This window comes from Wallemia ichthyophaga, assembly GCF_000400465.1.
Source record: "Wallemia ichthyophaga EXF-994 unplaced genomic scaffold scaffold9, whole genome shotgun sequence".
Taxonomy (NCBI): domain Eukaryota; kingdom Fungi; phylum Basidiomycota; class Wallemiomycetes; order Wallemiales; family Wallemiaceae; genus Wallemia; species Wallemia ichthyophaga.
This window is the reverse complement of record NW_008806282.1, coordinates 276,067-292,524: the sequence shown is the minus strand read 5'-3', so window position 1 is coordinate 292,524 and position 16,458 is coordinate 276,067. Positions and strand designations below refer to the sequence as shown.

Sequence of the window (16,458 nt, the reverse complement as noted above, 5' to 3'; positions counted from 1 at the left end):
TGGTTATATTGACTTGTTATAAACGAAATGTCATTTTCATTTGGATTCCAGTTGGAGGAGGATGGTCAAAGTGTTGTAAGTGTTTTAAGAGTTTAATTATTCTTCTGATCCATGCTAGACTTCAAACAGCGCCAACATCGGCAGCAATGCTCAACTTGATCTGCATCCATGGACTGAAGTCGCCTTGGACGATTTAGTGAGTGAAATGTCACAAATTGTATTCCACTAATTCAATTGCAGATTAAGCACCTCCCACCTGCTCTCTCTTACTCCTCCATAGACATTCCGCACACTTCCTCCCAGGCTCTGCAACCCATTCCACGCAGAGATCTTTTCGACGCACGATTTCAGTTGATAGAGGCTGATCAAGAGCAAAGTATAGTCAGCGGTGACAGTGATCTAGTTCCGGGAAGATATGAAGGTGGTCTCAAGACCTGGGAGTGCTCAATTGATCTGGTTCAGTATCTTCACGAGTCCAACGCTGACTTTAAAAACAAAAGAATTTTTGAAGTAAGTGTATCGCGGGATCGTGATCTTGATGCTTACTTTACGGGCAGATCGGTTGCGGGACTAGCCTTCCATCCCTCTATGCATACAGACAAGTACTTCAACAACCAGGAAGCAAGAGTTGTTTATTACACCTCCAAGATTACAACCTGCAAACCCTTCAACTGGTCACTTTCCCAAATATCTTTCTGACATGGTACGTTTGTCACTATGATAAAGGCAGTGAGGGCGAAGTAGAGGTCAATGACGAAGTTATCGGTATGTTCAAGAAGCACCTCGTAGATGAAGCTGTAGAGCTGCGCTTTTCATACGGTGCTTGGACGTCCATTGATAAGGATTATGATTACGTTCTCACCAGTGAGACAGTTTACAGAACAGAATCCATTCCACCTTTAGTAGATCTCATGAAATCATCAACCCACAGTCATTCAGTCATCCTCTTAGCTTCAAAGGGTATTTACTTTGGTGTGGGTGGAGGTGTCAAAGAATTTAGCGACTATGTTCTAGCAAAAGGTCTCACAATAGACAACGTATGGACAAGTAAAGGTGTCGGTGTTTCACGGTGTATTCTCAAAGTCATACTGTAATTCTTAGACACAATAAATAGAATTTAGGAAATAGATACAGATTGATAAAAACCAGTCGAGGGCATAGAGCCAGAACAAATAGAAGCGGAGTTATTAATGAAATCTATAGATACGTACGTGATAGTTGGAGTAAGGAGATAGTTGCCCATGATGAACGATTGTGAGCAATGACTGAAGTGAATGTAAATGTTGTGAAAAATGCGCGAGCGATCTAATAGTCAGATGTTGAATTGCGTAAGGTTGTGTTGGGTTGTGGTGGGTGTGTTTTGTAGGGTGGTGATAAAGTTAATTGGTTGAAGCCTTTGAGACCTGCTCGGACTGTTCAACCTGTTCGACATCAACTTGTTGTTGGATACCAGTTTGGCTAGATGCGTAGGCGGACCTAGCTCTAATGCTCTTGCCGTAGAAGAAAAGAACGTAAGGCAATGGGATGCACACAGTAGCTATGAGTGCAAGCAGTGTACATGCCCATTGATAACCCATGCCGTTAAACATGTAGCTCGCGAACAGAGGGAAAGATGCAGCAAACATATTGCGCATAAATCCTTGTGCAGCGACGGCCGATGATGCAAATTCACCGTATGAGTCCGCGAGATAATTGTAGACTGCCAAGAAGATATGGTAAATGCCCAAAATGATTGGCGTTAAAGCAATGATTGGCACGATGTAGTGTATATATGAGAACTGTGTCCAGCCGTACCAGAACATACCGACTGGAAGCAAAACTGAACCGATAAGTGAGCCGTAAAGTCTGGCTTCTGGAACTGGAACACCTCCGTTCTTGGCTGTAGCTCTTTGATACAGTCTGTCCTGGATGAAGTTGAATGCGAATCCTAAGAATGTACCGACGGCCAAACTAATGTATGGATAGCCTTGCTGGCCGACATTCCAGCCATGATGGTTCTCAAAAGAGAGTGGAATAACTGAAAAGAATAGGAAGATGATGCCCCATGCGAACGAGATCCAGATGGAGAAGAAGAGGACGACCGGTTCCTTGATGAGCAACATAAATGCACGAGTAGATGATGCGTGAACGAGTGACTTGAAGGAGTCCGCTTCGAGCTCGGATGGTGCTCTGTATGAGTCGTCGCCTGTGACTTCTCTCATCTTCTTGGCGCGTCTAGCCAAGATGACAGAACCACGGGTTTCTTTGAGGAGGAAGCACTCAGCTACGAGCAAGATAAAGTTTGCGATGAGTTGTACCCATTCGATCCATCTCCATCCGAGGTTCAAGTCGATCCAGCCCGAGTAAATTGGAGCAGCAATAGTACCGAAGACCTGACTGTGTTAGAACGGAAAGTAATAAGAAATAAACTCACAGCTGCCCAAGTGAAGCAGGACATTGGACCTGCACGCTCGTGTGTCTTCCAGATATCTGAAAGTGTTCCTCCGACCATTGTGGTACCTGCAGCACCGAAGCATCCAGAGAAGAATCTGCCAATGATGGCAGTCCAAATGTTTTTTGCAAATCCCAGTTGAAAGAAGAAGGCCACGAAGCAGGCGTAGTTGATCAGGTAAATTGGGTCTGAAAAGGTACGTCAGTGGGTGTGATGATAAATAAGTGAATCACGACTTACTTCTACCAACGTATTCGGATAAAGGAGCGAGAAATAGTGGAACGATTGCAAACGAAGCGTTAAAGACGAACATACCGACTTGGCCGACTTCGCTGCTAACGCCAAACTCTTCAGTCATATCGTTGATACCGACAGAGTAAGCGGAGGTAGCGAGACCAATGAACAGAGTCATGAGGCAAAGGAGGATGGTAGTAAGCCATTTGCGGCCCTTAGACCAATTCTCCGGGTTCTCTGGGTCGTTCTCTTCGAATGTAACGACTACGACTTTCTTCTCAGCGAAATCGCCTTCATCTTCATCGACAACTTGAGGCTCCGATGAACGACGCGTAGAATCGACGGGATGCTCGACGTGCTTTGATGTCTTATCTCCAGGGAAGACAGTTGTAGGAATGTTTGACTTTTTTAACCCAGACATTGTTGTTGTTGTTGTTGAAGGAGTGCTTTAGTAGAATCTCAGTTATTTATACGACGATTTTGGTAAGACTTCTGCTTAAGGAAAATAGCTTAATTTTGAGTATTACACTTACCTAATTGGGAAGTCAGACTAAATTATGAGAAATTTTAAGATAAAAAATCATTCGTTAGCCCTCGCTTGACCCTCCTTTTAATTAATGGGGATCTGGATGTAGATACACAGACGTTCATGTGCCGTGCGTTCCGCGCTGATGATAAAAATCACCTTTAAATACTCCTCACTCTTCCGCGAGTGCACCCGTGCACATTCCGATAGATATTTTGCAATTTGTATAGGAATTACGAGGTACTCCGAGGAGCTTGTACCCTGGCCGATGTGTACCTGTGAGCTCAGATCATCTCATCTTTGCACAGATGATAACAATGGGGTGGTACCTCCCCTCCAAATCTCTCAGACCTTCCTTTTTGGGAAGTTACTATAACCGTGTGCCAAATTAACGTTATACGTCTTTGTTTGCATCTCCATAAATCTGCTTCGGGTTTCGCTTGTATGAAAAATGCATGATATACAGATATATATAAAAATGATATTTTTGCGATAAAATAACGCTAGCGAACTACTTCCACCCTTAGTACCTTCAAATTCGTCATTAAGTATGGCCTACTTCGAAAAAGTAGCACGCTCATATTGCACCAATCAGCATTAGCATTGAGATACTTGATATTCTATTCTAAATGAAATCTTTAATAAACTGCCACTACGAGAACATTGTGAAGTTATGAGGACGACGTTCATCTGAGGACTAAATGATGTCGTAAGCGGACAGCAATTACGAGAGATGGAAGGTTGTCCGCATAAGTTGAGCTATTTTCGAATACCTATACACGAGTAATGTGTTTGACAGCACGCCAAATTCCCTTTGGGCACAGTTAGATCACCTCCGCTTACGCTTTTAATGCAAAGGACTAGGCAATGTATAAAAGCGGAATATCTGTGAATCAATGATTTGTTATTTTTACCCTTTTCCATTTGCGTTGCTATTTCAGTCTTGCACGCAGAGACATTCCCTGTCGAACATAGCTGCATTTGGAAAGTCAGACAATACCCGATTCTCAGACCTAAAAGGCTCAAGGGACCTCTCTTTCTTTCTCATCAACAAGCAACTCCACCTCTCCTCAAATGAAGTTAACAGCCCTTTCCTTAGCTGCTATCGCCGCTTCAACCAACGCAACACCACTAAGCATTCGCGGCCTGTTCGGTGGCAAGGACAAGAGCGACAATCATGAACAACATGAGGTTAAGCTTTTGGGACACACTGAGCCAACTACCGAGTACAGGACCTTCAAAGATGTCGAAAACGTACCGGCACACGTCAAGAAGGACGATTACCCTTTGCCAGTTTGCAAGGACGGTATTAAGGAGAGAAGAAACTATGCCTCATTATCATATGAGGAGCGCAAAAACTTCGGTGATGCCCTCAAGTGTATGCAGCAGAAAGAATCACTCAACTTGGACGGTTACAAGATGACTGATCGCATTGCAGACTTTATCAGATTGCACCAATGGCCAGGCGCTGATGTTCACTGGGTCGCCTCTTTCCTACCGTGAGTTATCATATGCTGTTGACCTTAACGATGTCTAACATTAATCAGATGGCACCGTGGTCTTACTCTGATTTACGAACAACAACTTCAAGAATGTGGATATGATGGCTTGTTGCCATACTGGGCTTGGGAGAATGATTTCGCAGATGTTACTAAGGCCCCTGTTTGGGATGGTGACATGGATGCGGGTTTAGGATCACTTGGTCACACAGACATGGACAGACCACTCAATGCCTCAGCCGTCGTCGATGGTGTTTTTGCCAACTACGACATCACATACACCTATGACCACAAGATTGGTAGACGTCTTCGCAGCAACTTCTACCCAGGTGGACCAAACATTGCAGGAAAGTACTTTGAGTACGGTAGATCACCAGAGTGGATTCAATACTACCAATCATTCGATAATTACTTAAACTTCTCCACCTTGCTTGAAGGTTACGATCCTCTTGACCCACGTGCATTTTTGGGACCAAGCTCACACGGTTCTATTCACTTGTTGACTGGTGGTGACATGGCAACAGGTGACACCAACAACACCTCTCCAGCCGACCCATTGTTCTTCTGTGAGTTGGTTATGTCTCAGTTACAAGATTTATTGACCTTTTTCTAGTGCACCACGCAAACGTTGACAGACACTGGATGGCATGGCAAATGAGAGACAAAGAAAACAGACTCTACGCCTACGAAGGAAACACTCAGTACGATTTCACAACCGGTATCAGAGCAGGCATCAACGCGGATGAAGATCAAGTTTTATACTATGGCTCAGCACCAGGATCAAAGAACATTGCGGTTAAGCACTTACTTTCTCCTGAGGACTCTTGGTGTTACACCTATACCGATCTTGACAAGGTCATTCCAAAGTTCTGGGAAGCACGTACAGACGCTTTCTCAGGTGCTGGTGAGATTGATCAAGATGCTGTGAACCCTTAAGGACACACTTCAGTACCAGATATGGATATCAAATACCTAGGTCGTATCAATGAGCTGGCTTACAGCCTTTTTACAGAAATACATACTTTGAAAACATAAAAATTGAAACATAGGAAAACAGGACATCTCTTTTTACATTATAATGGTTTATACAGTAATACATAACATTTATCAGGTAATTGTTTGCTTGAGTATGGGTGGAGTGGGAGTCCAACTGAGTGAATGTATACAAAGGAATGAGAATTATATCCTATTTTCATGTCATAATAAATTAATTTTACATATACAAGTTTAGAAGATATCTCTGTGTTTGAGCATCGCTTGTATGACTCTATCGATGGAACCAAGGTCTATTATATTGTTAGTAAAGCCACTAATAAGCATTTATCGCTAATCGCACCTAAATCATCACCTAGGGGTATATTGGTGAATTCTAGTAGGGCGATCTCAGATTGCACTTTGCCGACAATTTCAATAAATTTACAATTGCTGTAATCGCTGTCCTTTGATAGATATAAGAAAGCGCGTAAATGATTCTGGCTAACACACTCTATTCATGGTGACGGTAATTTGACCGCCGTCTGTGGATTCAATCATTGCAAGATTATCATTTACTTGGAGCAGTTTCCCCACTACTCTCACTGTAGAACCAATAAAATTATTTAAATTTGAGCTGTTCACGTAGATTGTAGATACGTCCATCTCGAGAGTTTGGCGACAAGAGACATGGTCCGCGGTCTCAAAGAATTTAATCAACCGCTAGATATTATAAAGCAGCGTCTATCATCTACCAGCACGTATCAAGATATTGATGGAATTACTGCGCAATTAAGAGAATACACCCGCGAAGCTGGCGCTGTCCTCACTAAGCTTGAAACTGACAGCAAAGCGGTTGATGATCATTACAATGCAATAAAACTCGATGCCCAAAAGAAGAGAAAGAGAGACGATGACGACTCCGCTGTAGCCCCTCCTCCGCCGAGTGCAGCGTCCCCAGCGGGCACGCCGACGCCCACCACAACCACTTCTACTCCAACCGGGCAAAGTAAGTGGGGAAGTATTTAAAAAAGCTGTTCTAACCACCGTCAGATCTCACTCAGACTACTCTCAATCCTTTCAGACTTAAAATCCAGACGAATAAGGCAAGTCGTGCACCTTCCCCACAATCAACTCACTTCTAACTCAACGCACAGCCTAAAAAGTCTCTATCATTCGAACTACCTTCTACTTCGCAGATACCCCGTCCGCCACGCACGAAACCTCTGCCATCAACACCTAAGACTCAGGATGTCGTCAATGATGATTTCGTCGATAAGAAGCCAGCGTCTCAAACGCAAATAAGCTCTTTCTATGCTTCGATAGAACCTTATTTGAGGCCTCTTGGTGAGGACGACTTGATGTTCTTGTCAGCAAAGGTGTGTTTTTCTTGTTTCTTATGGGTAGACGCTCACAATACAATCAACAGGGCGATGATGTTACTCCATATACTATCCCTCCTCTCGGCAGACCCTACTTGAGCGTCTGGGAGGCTGAAGATGCCGGCCTACCCTTCACATCAATCGACCCACCAACTATACCCCCACTTTCGAGACCATTGTTGACAGCTCAAGACGTTACAGATGACGGACTCGTTAATGAAGATGTTAGTTTGGGTGCACTCAGTGAACGGCTAGTGTCTGCTTTGCTACCAACAAGTACACCATCACAAGAATACACGGAGCAAGCGGACAGCGTGACTTCGGATAAAGTTTCCGTGGGTGTACTAGACGATGCTCTCAGGCGGGAGTTAATTGGCTTAGGTATTCTCGGGGAGAGTGATTCGGTGAGTTTGTCTTTGGTAAAAATTCAAGTCTAACATCGTTCAAGGGTCCAACACAACCAATAGATGATGAGATAAGCACACAACTGGCTCAATTACAGCACATACTTAAAGCGCAGTCTCAAATGAATTCATATAGACGTCTCCATCTATTGGAAAGGGCGAAGGAAAGAATAGCAGGGCAGGAGTACTTGACGCTGCTATCAGACATAGAGAAAACAATAGAGACAGGCTGGACTAAGCGTCAAAAGCAAATAGCTAGAATAAAGAAAAAGAAGACGGAAAAAGCTACTCAGATAGCTCAACAGCAGGCAAGCAAGCAGTCGGGTAAGCTACCGGCATTATCTGGGACAAGCACACCATCGCAAACCTCACAAAACAATATGTCTGCCGATTTGATGTCAGATTTGGGTGAAAGCGTCAAGAAAGCAATAGAGTGTAGGACGTTGCTAATAGAGAATGTTGGTCGGGCACTAATGGAAGAGAACGACAGGCATCCAGGAAAATACTTTGGTGTAGAAGAGCAGGAGCCTGGAGCAACGGTGGCTAGTATACGAGATTCAGTGGACGCCTTAGAAAAGGAACCAAGCATGATGCCTGAAGACGATGACAGTCCGGTAGTTGGAGGAGTACGGCTGCGATAAAATAAAAGTAGATGAATGCTGATTTATTAAATATAAGATGCTATAAGTGCTGAAATCTAAAAACCTCCCAAACAATCTGTGTCATCGAATGAGATACCCCAAGTGGATTGACTGACGAAAGAGCTATCGGTGTGCTGAGAAGAGCAGGTGGTGCTTCTGTTTGGTTTCTTTGATCGCGTGCGTTTTGAGGAGACGGTTGTAGTTTGTGGGAGGGATAAGCCAAGTTGGATAGTTGTAGGAATTGACTCTGGAGATCTGTCGTATTGGTTTTTGTCCCAAGTGGGAGCAATTGTAGGTGGATTCTGGCTAAATTTGACTTTCTTTGGAGGAGACTGTGGGCGTGAGGGGGAAGGAGAAGGAGAGAGGCAAGTAGTGTAATAAGATGAGTAGGAATAAGTGTGCAAGGACATTTGTATCTTTCAAATAATCTGAATCTGAGTAGTCTGGGTGTCTAAGAAACCACTAAACGTAGTCGACAAGCGGGTTTAATTATCCTCGAACATATTCTCTACTTCTACTTGTCTTTAAAGTCGTCTGGATTTCTATCGTTTGTCTGTAAAATATCGCTCCTTGGGTTTTAATGAAGAAGAATTTGTTACCGAGTAAGGTGATTTTGAAAAACTTAATAGCTCAAAGGGGTAGGAGATCAAATAACCAATTCGGCGAGTGAGATTAAAAGTTAAGAATATGCGCCAACTTATATTCCTCCTACTCCTATGATGAATCGCATCGCACGACGTCATCGAATGCATCGGCCAAAGAGAGCTGTCGAGTGGCTGTATCACATGTTAAATTGATGTCCTAATGCATATATTACCGCGTCAATTTTGTTTTATCCACGATGATGTGCTCATCATGCATATGATTCGAATGATTTGGGTGATTACCCCTGTGTTACTCCTTACGTCTGACTGTCATGAGCGATTTTAATACACAGCCACACGAAGCCACCGTAAGTCTGCTTCATATCCGATAATACCTGCCCATCTGAGCGTTACGTAAGACTAATGATCCAAATGGGCCAAAGAAGTCTATTTACGAGGTAAGTCTATCCATGATTAAAGTGTTTCATTGTCAGCTAATTAGTCTTAGGAACATCCAACAACCCTCTCTCATCCGTCTAGAGAGCCTCACATTCCATCCAAGGAAAAAGTCGAGGAAATGGGCAAGCCATTGTCACGCGAGGAGCTCAACAAGCGTATCGACGAATTGAACAAGTGAACTAAGCTGTAATCGATTGTGAATCTAAACAATGTTTGTATTATTCTTAATAATGATGTTGTAAGACAATGATAATCATAACGACAAATCAAGCTGGCTGCGCAAACTTGTGTGTCCATTCTTTGCTGACTTGAATAGCAGCCTTTTCGTCAGATTTGTAGTGCTCTGCGACGTCGTTCGCGAGTGGATCATCTGGGTTAGGTGCAGACAGTAATGCTTGAATCGAGAGCAAAACCGTTCTGATCTGTAAAGCGGGAGACCATTTATCTGCGGGGATAAGCTTGAGTGGTAATTCACGTCGTAACTCACCCTTCAATATATCTAAGCAAATGCGACCGAGCTTGTCTATATTTGGATGATAGATCTTTGTCAGGAATCTGACCCTAGGTGGTTCCATTGGATAAGAGCTAGGTAGCCACAGCTCCAAGCTAAATATTCCCTTTTCAAATGGAGATCCATCTGGTCCCTGTATGGATACGTCAAAGTACCTGATATCCTGTTCACTTGGGCTGGCTTTAATCCCTTGAACATCATTTCAGTCGCGTATTCCTCAAGAATCCTGTACGAACCCTCTGGGGCATCCACTTGAAGACGCTCAGCTTCCTAAAGCCAGGAGATGAGAATGGGTATTTAATATATGCGCAATATCCACCTTGAGTATACGCTTTGGTAAAGACATATTATTTCCTGTTGCTGTTGATTGTTCGTGTCAAACCCGTGTATCTTGCTGGTTCATCTCCCACCGTCAACAGGTCAGCCGTTCATCTGTGTTTTTATATTTAAATGGGTGGCACTATTATCAACAGTGACGACAAGTCTAAAATCAAGAATCAGCTTAAGCTTAACTCACACGGCCAGAATTACAAGATCCTCACCGCAACCATCGCCCGTGTTTTCTACGCATACCCTGATCCCACTACTTGGAACTACACTGGCTTGGCTGGTGCGCTCTCTATCGTTAAAGGCGACAGATCCGTCACTTTCCAATTGATCGACTTGGAGGTGCGTGTCCGTGTCCGACGCCTGACGTCTTCTCATCTCCCCAACAGGGACGCAAGGGCGCTGTCTCTTGGCAGCATGAGTTGCCCAATGAGCTCGTGTACATTATGGACCAATCAAATTTCCACAGCTTTAACGGTGACGACTGCCTCATCGGTTTCCAATTCTCCGCAGACGGCGAAGCTGCTGACTTTTACAGAAAGGTAAACAAAGTCAGGAAACAGAAAAAGCCTTCCAAGAAAGAGGAGAAGGAGAGACTCAAGAAGGAGGAGGAGGATAAAGTCGCCGAAGCTGATTCTGCTACACCAGAAGCTCCCGAAGATGACGATCCAGCCGCTGCCGCACAAGCTACGTCATCCCCTGCTCCGTCTTTAAAGAAGTCTAAACGCTTCTCTACGCGCCTCTCCCTCGGCTCTTCTTCATCAAGTAAAGACAAAGACAAAGACAGCAAAATTAGCAAGAGCCTTATCAGTGCGCCTAAATCTGAGTCATTCCAGCATGTTGGTCATCTTGGTTTCTCTAGTGAGGGTTTCTCCATGCGCGGTATCGACCCATCTTGGCAAGCCTTGCTCGACCAACTCAACCAGAAAGGTTTCAGTCAGAAAGATATTGAACAACACGGTGACTTTATCAAGGACTTTGTTGATAATCAGGGTGGCCCTGAACAACCTCAACCCAAGAAGAAACCTCCTCCACCGCCGACAACTCGACGAAAGCAGGCTCCTACGATGGACGCAGGTGCTTCAACTGCACCAAAGCCATCCCATGCTCCTCCTCCTCCTCCCACAGTCGCACCACCACCACCACCACCAGCACCACCTTCACCATCACCATCACCATCACCATCACCACCACCGCCAAGAAATATACCACCACCTGCACCAGTTAGATCCCCAGCACCGCCTGCACCACCTGCGCCGCCAATACCAAATCCAAAAGTTGCGCCCCCATCTCGTCCCGCTACAGGTCCACCTCCACCCCCACCCGCACCTCCTGCTCCTGTTCCTCGTGAGTGTTTGTCTCACTCAATGTTTTTCAAACTAACAAAGAATTCTAGCATCTGCTGCAGCTCCACCTCCACGCCCTCCAGCACCTCCTTCAGGTGAGCCTATGAGAGTAAAGTGGGCGACTATACTCAACAACCAACAGCAGGCTTACCACCACCACCACCTCCACCTCCAGTACCAGCAGCAGGAGGTACGTGTGATTTGTTTTGACAGTCTATTCCCGCTAATGTGCTTATACAGGTCCTTCACCTTCACCTCCAGCGCCGTCAGCACCATCAGCCTCCTCAGCACCTCGTAAGCGAGATAACAACCACAAAGTGTGCAAAACTAATTCAATCACAGTACCAAATCCTCAGGATGGCCGTGGAAACTTATTGGCAAGTATTCAAGGCCAAGGTGTGCACAATTTGAAGAAGACTGAGGGCGCAGGCACAGGTGTGGCTGCAGGTGCAGGTGCAGGCGTAGGAGCAGCAGCCTTGACATCAGATGACCAACCTGACGAGTCTTCCAACGATCTTGCAAGTTCATTAGCTAACGCTCTCGCTACTAGAAAGGGGAATATGGGCGATAGTGATGATGATGAATCAGACGACGAGTGGGATTAGTAGGAGGGATAATAGAGACGAGAACTGTATCATTGCTGAACCATTATATTAATGCCCAACATAATTGAGTTAAATCGAGCTAAAAATTTCACGACATGCATATGACTGATCGCCCGAGATGCTGAAGTATATTAATAGAGAGTATATGAATTATGTGTGAGCTTAAAGTGTGTTGAGGTATATTTTGCATGCATGTTGTCTTATATGGGGGTGTTGTGTACTTACTTGATACCATCTATCGAGCCAACCAACCACAACTTACAGAGCAGATCTGCAATTTTACAGTCTTAATAACCTTATAGGCTGCAATCTGGCTCTATATTGACAAGTAAACCTAATGTTTGTTACATCACTTCGATAAGCGTGTTTGATATTGCAGCTCAACGGAAGACGTGGGTCGCATTGTGAAGTTTCTTGGCCTTATAAGCAGATATTTGGCTGTTTTGTGATTTTACAAATCGGTATATTAAAACCCCAGTCGGGTAATTGCCTGTTCCTTCAGCCAAACCACATCCACAAATTGAAGCCATACCAAGTCGGCTGAAACTGACATCTTCATTACGAACATCCAATTAGCAATGAGTTACAATGAAGAACTTGTAGCTGCATTCAACTCAATGGGCTTCAGTGCTCTTGATAGCAGCAGCAACGGCAACAGCAACAGCAAAAGCAGCAGCAACATTAACGATATCCTTGAGCCACGCATTAGCGACAAACGCAGCCTTAGTCTACCAGATACCACAAACGTATGAGAATCGTTTCAGCAAACATGCAAAAACTAACTCTCTTTAGTCCTTCTACAAAGCCGTATTCCCATATTCATACACAGAGACCCAGAATAGCCTTGCAAACACACAAAGTTGCGTCAGTTACCCATTCGTCAACACCACTAAGCCAAAACCGGTTGACAAAAAAGGTAAGTTGCGGCGATAAGCAAAGGCCGCCGTAATTAACTAAAGCTAATCAGCTATCCTCAATAACCCTTCTTTGGATAACCCACTCAAGTGAGTTACACAGTAGATTTACTTGGAATGACTTCACTCATAATCACGCTATAATTCAGTACCTCCAATGTATTCATACAAGGACTATCTCCCCTTACAACTCCAGAAGAGCTGCAAAAAGCTGTCGACTTATATGGACGCGTCAGCAGCGCCCGGGTGATCATGCAGCCAAACAAGAAGGCATGTAAAGGTTACGGTTTCGTGCAATTCGTCAGCACATTAGATGCTCATGCAGCTATCATTGCATTAAATAGCAAAGGCGTCAACGCTGCCTTTGCAAAACAAGAGAGCTTCACCGCTAGATTGAGAAGATTAGAAGACGAGGAGTCTACAAATCTTTACTTATCCAACTTGCCTCTAGATATGAATGACGGCAAGTTGTCTTTGCTCTTTTATCCAGCGAATATTCAGTCAATGAGGGTTTTGAAAAGTGGAACAGGCGAATCGAGAGGTGTAGGATTCGTTAGAGTCAAGGATAGACATACGGCCAGCTTCTTCATCGATAAACTCCACGGTATGTCGCTTCCTGGGTCTGATCTCCCATTGCAGGTTAGATTTGCAGACAGTCAATCACAGAAAGATTTCAAAAAATACGCCACGGGGTCAAAGCATGGTCTTAAAAATAGCACAAGCATGAATTATATGAACTCAACAATCAGGAATGATATCGTCGAAACCGCTTTCAACAAGGCACCACTGCCACAGTTACAAACACCACAATTGAAGCACTCACAGAGCTACGAATCATTAGGTCGCACAAATGGTGGCTTCCACTACAATCCTTTATTTGAGGACGTGTTCAATGTACAAAATAGCGCATCCAAGGTTATGTCAACACAGAGAAAACCATCATTCGATCCATTCTCGGAAGATTTAGTCGACTTGAGGAACCTTACATTCTGCCATCCTAACGATTCACAGCCATCACTATCACACTCAAACTCATCAAATAGCTTCAATTAAAAAGGAGCATATATGAATAGCTTAGTTTATTCTTTAATAATCTTCTTGTACTCTTGCTTGCTTGTGTCTTATCTTATCAATGGACTATCTCATTTTGTTTTAATTTATAATTGCGCTATTTATAAATCACGTGTTATCAGATTAAGTCATTCGGCTCAACTGATACACTCCGTTCCTAACGACAATGACCAACTCAAACCACCCACTCGATCCGCTTAGCACGGTTGAAATCGAAAGTGCCACGCAAGCTACAAGACAATTTGTAGATGAGCTCAATGAGGGCATAAAGCCGCAGTCGATCCAATTCAACACTGTCACCTTGATTGAGCCACCAAAGCACCTAGTACTATCATGGCTAGGCTATGAGCAGACTGCGTTCCCTATCGCACGCCAAGCTGAGGTGATTTTTGTGATGATTTTACCCCTATCTTGCTAACAGCGTAAAGGTCATTTTCCTCGATGGCAAGACACAGACTGCTTGGGAAGGCGTCGTTAACCTGCCTACCAACATTGAAGGCGGCAAAGCTATCTCTAAAGCGCAGGTTGTCAAGTGGAAATGCTTGGACAAGGATCAGCAGCCATCTCTCCTAGTCGAAGAACTCAATCAGGCGGAACAATGGGCAAAATCCAACGCAAAGATTATTGAGGCTGTGAAGCAAGTTGGCGTGGATCCTGAAATGCTTTTCTGTGACGGTTGGTGTATCTCAATCGACGAGCGTTTCCCAGGTCGCCGTTTGCAGCAGGTAGGAAGAGTATATATTTGGAAACAAGATAGCGCTCACATTTTTATACAGTGCCTTATGTTCGCTAGATCAAGACCTGGCGACTCGTTGTACGCGCATCCGATCGATTTCGTCCCTGTGTTCGACAGCCACACAGGCCAACTTCTTACAATTGACTATCCACCACTCAACTCAGACGAAGGCGAAGCCCCTCCACCATCATCCGCCAAAGATAACAGCGAAAGACCCCGCAAGTTACGGTTTCCACCTCCATCTACCAATCAGAACTACCTTCCTGAGCAAATCAAGCAAGACGATCCAACCTTTAAACCGAGGGAGGGTCTGAAGCCCATTCATGTCACGCAGGTGAGCCCCATTTGTGATGATAGAGGGGTGTTTTAATTTTCGGCAGCCCGATGGTGTCAGCTACAGCATCGATGGTCGCATTATTAGGTGGCAAAACTGGAGCTTGCACTTGGGATTCAATTACCGGTGAGTATACGCAGAGCATTTTCGTTTCATCCACTCATTTACCCCCACAGCGATGGGCTTGTCCTGAATAACGTCACTTATGACGACAATGGCACTATCAGACCCCTCTTCTACCGTCTTAGCATTGCTGAGATGGTTGTTCCATATGGCATAAGCAAATTTCCTGGTCATCGCAAGCACGCATTTGACACAGGTGCGTTAGCTATTCTCACTACCAACCATCTAACATCTTCTAGGCGAATATGGTATTGGTGCACTCTCAAACAGCCTCTCACTTGGCTGTGACTGTCTCGGGTCTATCAGTTATATGGATGCCGATTTCGTCAAGCGTTCAGGTGAATCTAAGACAACCAAATCTGCTATCTGCATCCACGAAGAAGATGCTGGTATACTTCACAAACACACCGATTTCCGTGACTTGAAGGTCCATGTTGCACGCAACCGTAAATTGATTATCTCAAATGTCTGCACTGTTGCCAATTATGAGTATGGATTCTATTGGTCACTGGGATTAGACGGCACGATTGAATTAGAGATTAAGCTCACTGGTATAGTCAACGTAACAGCAATGGCCCCAAATGAGCCACGGAACAAATCAATTGAGACGGAGGTAGCGCCTAGAATCGCAGCACCATTCCATCAGCATCTCTTTTCACTCAGAATCGATTCGATGATTGACGGACAGAGTAATCAGGTAGTTCAAACTGACATAGTACCAGATGAGGATGATGTTGGTGGCCCTACCAACTACTATGGCAATGGTTTCCACACTGAGAAGAAGATTTTCACCACAAGTAAAAACGCGATATCAGATTATGATGCCAACAAGTCTCGTACGTGGACCATAGAGAATCCAAACAAGCAGCACTATTCATCGGGTAATAACGTCGGATATAAGATCATGTCCGGCAACTTTGCTACGATGTTTGCAAAGGAAGGATCGATGTTGTACAACCGAGCACCTTTTGCCAGACATCATCTACACGTGACAAAGTACCAAGATTCGACTCTATATCCATCTGGGATGTATGTGAATCAATGCGAGGGCGGTGAACAGTTTGCACTGACAGACTGGATGGCTAAAGATGAGAGTGTCAAGAATGAAGACATTGTAACCTGGGTGACATTTGGTGCCAATCACGTAGTCAGACCAGAGGATTGGCCAATTATGCCTGTCGAAACAGTTAAGGTACACCTCAAGCCATCCAACTACTTTGCCAGGAATCCAGCTCTGGATGTCCCATCTACAAAAGATGCCAAGTCAAGACTGGCTGAGGAGGCTGCTCAAGTCGATGACAAGAATTGCTGCAATATGTAACTGTAATCTTTTCACTTTTACCTGAATATTTTCTGAAA

General features: G+C 44.4%; 11 protein-coding genes across 11 annotated transcripts; 7 read left to right on the top strand and 4 right to left on the bottom strand.

The window, feature by feature from the left end:
* Positions 1–27: 27 nt before the first annotated feature.
* On the top strand, positions 28–1,094 carry J056_004793 (Histidine protein methyltransferase 1; the record flags this gene model as incomplete). The annotated part of the gene is made up of 4 exons (XM_009269983.1): positions 28–75; positions 119–196; positions 241–510; positions 558–1,094. 4 exons carry the CDS (start codon positions 28–30, stop codon positions 1,092–1,094), a joined length of 933 nt encoding a protein of 310 aa, XP_009268258.1.
* Positions 1,095–1,379: 285 nt separating this feature from the next.
* On the bottom strand, positions 1,380–3,086 carry J056_004792 (uncharacterized protein; the record flags this gene model as incomplete). The annotated part of the gene is made up of 3 exons (XM_009269982.1): positions 1,380–2,372; positions 2,414–2,619; positions 2,672–3,086. The coding sequence occupies 3 exons, from the start codon at positions 3,084–3,086 to the stop codon at positions 1,380–1,382; spliced, it is 1,614 nt and encodes a 537-aa protein (XP_009268257.1).
* A 1,179-nt stretch (positions 3,087–4,265) lies between these two features.
* J056_004791 (Tyrosinase) lies at positions 4,266–5,626 on the top strand (the record flags this gene model as incomplete). The annotated part of the gene is made up of 3 exons (XM_009269981.1): positions 4,266–4,690; positions 4,739–5,256; positions 5,304–5,626. The coding sequence occupies 3 exons, from the start codon at positions 4,266–4,268 to the stop codon at positions 5,624–5,626; spliced, it is 1,266 nt and encodes a 421-aa protein (XP_009268256.1).
* A 291-nt stretch (positions 5,627–5,917) lies between these two features.
* On the bottom strand, positions 5,918–6,223 carry J056_004790 (uncharacterized protein; the record flags this gene model as incomplete). The annotated part of the gene is made up of 3 exons (XM_009269980.1): positions 5,918–5,976; positions 6,027–6,129; positions 6,176–6,223. 3 exons carry the CDS (start codon positions 6,221–6,223, stop codon positions 5,918–5,920), a joined length of 210 nt encoding a protein of 69 aa, XP_009268255.1.
* A 129-nt stretch (positions 6,224–6,352) lies between these two features.
* On the top strand, positions 6,353–8,089 carry J056_004789 (Chromatin-remodeling complexes subunit ngg1; the record flags this gene model as incomplete). Its single annotated transcript, XM_009269979.1, has 5 exons — positions 6,353–6,671; positions 6,747–6,775; positions 6,820–7,041; positions 7,092–7,448; positions 7,493–8,089. 5 exons carry the CDS (start codon positions 6,353–6,355, stop codon positions 8,087–8,089), a joined length of 1,524 nt encoding a protein of 507 aa, XP_009268254.1.
* Positions 8,090–8,145: 56 nt separating this feature from the next.
* Positions 8,146–8,499, bottom strand: J056_004788 (uncharacterized protein; the record flags this gene model as incomplete). The annotated part of the gene is made up of 1 exon (XM_009269978.1): positions 8,146–8,499. One exon carries the CDS (start codon positions 8,497–8,499, stop codon positions 8,146–8,148), a length of 354 nt encoding a protein of 117 aa, XP_009268253.1.
* A 506-nt stretch (positions 8,500–9,005) lies between these two features.
* On the top strand, positions 9,006–9,310 carry J056_004787 (uncharacterized protein; the record flags this gene model as incomplete). Its single annotated transcript, XM_009269977.1, has 3 exons — positions 9,006–9,041; positions 9,093–9,131; positions 9,182–9,310. The coding sequence occupies 3 exons, from the start codon at positions 9,006–9,008 to the stop codon at positions 9,308–9,310; spliced, it is 204 nt and encodes a 67-aa protein (XP_009268252.1).
* An 88-nt stretch (positions 9,311–9,398) lies between these two features.
* On the bottom strand, positions 9,399–9,989 carry J056_004786 (putative ubiquitin-conjugating enzyme E2 N; the record flags this gene model as incomplete). Its single annotated transcript, XM_009269976.1, has 4 exons — positions 9,399–9,577; positions 9,620–9,776; positions 9,815–9,913; positions 9,963–9,989. The coding sequence occupies 4 exons, from the start codon at positions 9,987–9,989 to the stop codon at positions 9,399–9,401; spliced, it is 462 nt and encodes a 153-aa protein (XP_009268251.1).
* A 104-nt stretch (positions 9,990–10,093) lies between these two features.
* On the top strand, positions 10,094–11,921 carry J056_004785 (Wiskott-Aldrich syndrome protein-like protein 1; the record flags this gene model as incomplete). The annotated part of the gene is made up of 6 exons (XM_009269975.1): positions 10,094–10,312; positions 10,360–11,317; positions 11,367–11,411; positions 11,459–11,506; positions 11,557–11,610; positions 11,659–11,921. 6 exons carry the CDS (start codon positions 10,094–10,096, stop codon positions 11,919–11,921), a joined length of 1,587 nt encoding a protein of 528 aa, XP_009268250.1.
* A 578-nt stretch (positions 11,922–12,499) lies between these two features.
* Positions 12,500–13,888, top strand: J056_004784 (Sporulation-specific protein 5; the record flags this gene model as incomplete). The annotated part of the gene is made up of 4 exons (XM_009269974.1): positions 12,500–12,667; positions 12,714–12,837; positions 12,889–12,925; positions 12,985–13,888. The coding sequence occupies 4 exons, from the start codon at positions 12,500–12,502 to the stop codon at positions 13,886–13,888; spliced, it is 1,233 nt and encodes a 410-aa protein (XP_009268249.1).
* A 184-nt stretch (positions 13,889–14,072) lies between these two features.
* On the top strand, positions 14,073–16,420 carry J056_004783 (Copper amine oxidase 1; the record flags this gene model as incomplete). Its single annotated transcript, XM_009269973.1, has 6 exons — positions 14,073–14,288; positions 14,335–14,631; positions 14,683–14,976; positions 15,023–15,102; positions 15,153–15,295; positions 15,339–16,420. The coding sequence occupies 6 exons, from the start codon at positions 14,073–14,075 to the stop codon at positions 16,418–16,420; spliced, it is 2,112 nt and encodes a 703-aa protein (XP_009268248.1).
* Between the last annotated feature and the right edge of the window lie 38 nt (positions 16,421–16,458).